The sequence below is a fragment of the Chelonia mydas genome, chromosome 1 (genome assembly GCF_015237465.2).
Source record: "Chelonia mydas isolate rCheMyd1 chromosome 1, rCheMyd1.pri.v2, whole genome shotgun sequence".
Classification (NCBI taxonomy): Eukaryota; Metazoa; Chordata; order Testudines; family Cheloniidae; genus Chelonia; species Chelonia mydas.
Window position 1 is genome coordinate 5,795,176 of NC_057849.1, and position 4,271 is coordinate 5,799,446.

Sequence of the window (4,271 nt, forward strand, 5' to 3'; positions counted from 1 at the left end):
GATAGGGGTTTTCACAGTTATCTTTGCACATGTCAAAACTTCCGGTTGAGGAATTTCTGGCTCTCTCCACAGGGGTGGATCTCACCCACTGTGAGGAAAGGAGGCATCTAGAATGAAGATAGTACACAGTTAACATTCACAGTCTTCAGAGCCTCCTTTTCTTTTCGTCCCCTCCCGCTCCAATAATAATATCATGTACAGCAGCAAGGGCAGCCTTCTTTACAGCTAAAACAGAGCAGAGCTGGATTGTGTTCCCTGTTCTACCACAGCCTCCTTGTGTGGCTTTGGACAAGTCCCTGTCAGTCATCACTGAGAAGTTTCTATGAACGCTTCTCAGCCCATGGACCATTCACAATACACATCATTGATCCAGTGTTTAGGTGCAGCTCCACTCACCTTTTCTTATGTTCCCTTTAATAATGAGTTCATACAAGTCTTCATATGCCAAGCTCCATCTAGGGGAGAGGGTGTGGACTAGTATAGTGAAGGGGCAGTCAGCTGAGAGCCGGGAGACCTGAGTTCTGTCACTGATCTCCTGAGTGACCTTGCACAAGTTGCTTAACTGTTTTGTGCTTTACTTTCCCCCTCAGTTAAATGAGGATCTACATCCTCCTTCTTATGAGTGTCAATGGGCTTCGAATCAGACCCACTGATACTTGAGCTCTTTTGTAAATCACTTTGAGATTTATAAATGCAAAGCTCTATATAAGAACAGGATATTATTAGTCATGGGATGTTCTAACTGATCTGGGGATGTGAGAGTACCACCAGGGTTTTTAATCAAGGTACTGATTCCAACCTTTCTGAAGAGCGGGGGCAGAATGGGCCATATTTTCTGTCATGGGGTCACATATTTTTATTAAAGTTGCTTTTAATTGTAGGGGATGTGGTTTAGGAAACTGACCTGAACCTCCTCAGTGCATCATGCCAACCTGCAATGAAACCAACATCAATCCTGCAAGATTCCTCCTGGCAGGCATCCCAGGGCTGGAAGCTGATGGCCCTTGGATCTCCATCCCTTTCTGTTCCATGTACCTCATTGCAATTTTAGGAAACAGTCTGATTCTGTTTGTGATCAAGACACAACAGAATCTCCATCAGCCCATGTACTTGTTCCTTTCTATGTTGTCTGTCACCGACCTTGGCTTTTCTGTTTCCACCTTGCCAACAATGCTCAGCGTCTTCCTTTTTAACACCAGAGAAATTGGCATTGATGTCTGTCTGACCCAACTTTTCTTTATTCACACTTTTTCTGTCATGGAATCGTCTGTACTCGTAGCCATGGCATTTGACCGCTTTGTTGCAATATGCCACCCGCTGAGATACGCTTCGACTTTAACCAGAGCAAGGATAGGAAACATAGGGCTGGCGATAATAATCAGGGGTATTGGTCTGCATATCCCAGCTGTCATTCTTCTCAAGAGGTGGCCGTACATCAAGATTAAACCTCTCTCTTATTCATATTGTTTGCATCAAGATGTGATGAAGATGGCCTGCGCAGACACTACACCCAGCAGCTTCTATGGTTTGTTTATTCTCTTTTTCTCTCTGGGATTAGACTCAGTGCTCATTGTCTTGTCTTACATCATGATCCTTCAGACTGTATTGAGTATCACATCTTGGCCAGAGCGTGTCAAGGCTCTGAACACCTGTGTCTCCCACATCTGCGTCATCCTGCTTTTCTACACACCGCTGATCAGTTTGTCTATGATTCACAGGTTCAAGAAACAGCCTCTCCCTCTGAGTCAAATTTTTCTGTCTTATCTCCACCTCCTCTTCCCCCCGGTGCTCAATCCCATTGTATACAGCATAAAAACCAAAGAGATTCGTAAACGGATCATGAAGATCTTTCAAAACTATTCCACTAACAGACTCCAATGGGGGCACTGATTTGGTCTGTCTAATCTGTCTCTCTCGGAGCCAATATGGCCTGCGGTGTCCAAGTGCCTCTGTCACTAAAAGGAACCCTTAAGAACATATTAGAAAAGTAATGAAATTGTAAACAGGACAGTTCCTCATGGATAGCTAGCAAAGCCACGGTAAAAAAACTAGAGTTCTTGAAATATAGGCCTGTATTGTTAAAGAATCAAAAGTAGATACTAATTGTATTTGTCTGGGTTTACCTATATCTTATTACAAGTTCAACAATGTGACCAAATTAGTTTGTAGATGATAAATTTCAGTTCCTGTAAGTCATGTTTCATGACCTATTCTCTTGATTCAGATGTCAAAAGGGGATATTACCATTTCAATGAAACTTCTGGTATAATAATATCCTTGTCTTTATTTCTCTCTGAAGTTAGTAGTAAACAACCTGTGAACCATTTCAATGGTTAATGGCCTTATGCTAATCAATGCTGCTAGTTATCAGTGTAGACTTAGGAAATCGAGATTTATTTCAAAGCAAAAATGCACATTACTTATTCTTCATCCAAGGAAGGCCTGCTGTGGTCATTTGGGGACAAGAGGTAATCAGCTGAACTTCAGCTATAAGGGGCCTTTTGGGCCTGATCCTTACTATCTCAGAGCTGCTTAAGCTTTGTCAGGGGATGTTCAAGTAACAAGATGGAGGACTTGTGGATTAGCCCTGCAATTCTCATGGAAGAATTTGAAAACACTCTGTATATGGACTGCCTATTGGACTATGACTTTTTCCATTAATTCCAGAAGGATTTCTACAAATCGACAGCCTCACCATTTCTGCTTTGAAACTGACCTGTGAACTGGATTCATATCTGTATGTATAACAATCTTTTACCACAATAACTCTCTTTCTTTTTCTTTTAAATAAATCTTAGATTTGTGAATAAGAATTGCCTGTCAGTGTGTATTTGACCTGGTGTGAAATGTGTCCAATCTCTTGAGAGTAGGAGAAATTTACAGATGGTGAATAAGATTTTATATAACCCTTAATAGATGGATTTGGCTGGGTGGGTGGGAACCAAAGGCTAGATTGCTTAAAGAGAACTGTATTTTGGCTTCTTGGGAACCAGGAAGGTATTATAGAAGCTGTTTGGTTACTGTTTTGGTGAATCAATTATAAGAATAAGGCACCAGATTTGGGGATTCTCTGCCCTTGTAGTTTGCCCTGATTGAGCATTCTCAGTATAGCCTCTCCAGCGACCATGGTCACAACCTCCCAAAAGGAAGGCTTGTATTGTTCACCCCCAAAAATCCCAGTCAGCAAAACTGCAGTCCTGTACCCTTAAAGCTTCTCCTTCTGGAATAAAGTATTCTGTTTTGTCCAGGCAATTAGAGTATTCAGTGGAATACATATAAGGAAGAAGGAGTTTTAAGGGTGGAAGACTATGTATATGCATTCCTAAACTACTTAGCAGGTTGACTTGTAAATTCTCTGAAAACTCATTCTGCACTCAGAGAGCAAGTCTTGTCATGTTGGCTAAGCCTACAACATATTTCATAGATAAAGAAGTTGAATCTCTGCTCTAAGAGCAAAAGTTGACTCAACTTTAACTGTGGCTTCACTATTGATGCCACCGTAATAAAATATATTTTTTCAGCATTTTTACCTTGCTCTTCATAGTAAATAATTGTGATTAATATTCTTAATAACAAATATAGCTTATTTGTTGAAATCCTTCCTTAATATGCCCTTCATTAATGAAATCTGCATACCATGAAGCCTTCTGTTAATCTGTTCTGCACAGTCTGCCATACTCTTCTTCATAGATTCAAAGGCCCTCTCTTGCTCACTCTCTCCCTCTCCTGAGAGTGCTGATTAGTGCCCATGTCTTTTGCAGTTTGGGTGCCTGTCTCGGAACTAGACCTATCTCCAAGTTCTGGAGGCAGTGGGCCAGGTACCCAGGCCTGTTCCAGCTCCTTTGCAAGTGAGGGGGCATTTTTGTTCCCTTTTTTTTTTCAAAAAAAGCTTTTGATCAACTTTAAAAAAAAAAAACTTTTTAAAAGTTTTTGTTCAACTTTTAAACGGAGAGGGCTCCAACTCATGCACTTCTTCTGATCACAAGGAGAGTATCTCGTGGGGAGAGAAAGAAAGACAGATGATCTGTGGGGCCAGAGCCAAGATAGTGGGTGCCTTCCATGTAACAAGTAACATGGCAGCCAAGCACAATGAGCAGCTGGGGAGAGTAAGGTGGGGACATCTGCAAACCGCCCAGCACAGGGAGTCGTCACTAGAGAAGAGGGCGTTGAAGGCTGGACTCAGAAGGTGGGTTGTGAATCTGGTGGGAGGACAGATGCTGGGGAGAAAGGTCCTGCCACCTAGAGCCTGAGGGAGTGTGCCCAGTGCCAGA

The 4,271-nt window shown here is 42.1% G+C and overlaps 1 protein-coding gene across 1 annotated transcript; it reads left to right on the forward strand.

Moving 5' to 3' along the window:
- Positions 1 to 924: 924 nt before the first annotated feature.
- On the forward strand, positions 925 to 1,890 carry LOC119565302 (olfactory receptor 51G2-like). Its single transcript, XM_037889804.1, has one exon. The coding sequence runs from the start codon at positions 925 to 927 to the stop codon at positions 1,888 to 1,890; it is 966 nt and encodes a 321-aa protein (XP_037745732.1).
- Positions 1,891 to 4,271: the final 2,381 nt, after the last annotated feature.

Bases quoted from the DNA above. Each gene is read 5' to 3' on its own strand.
- LOC119565302 (XM_037889804.1), top strand. From the start codon at position 925: ATGCCAACCTGCAATGAAACCAACATCAATCCTGCAAGATTCCTCCTG.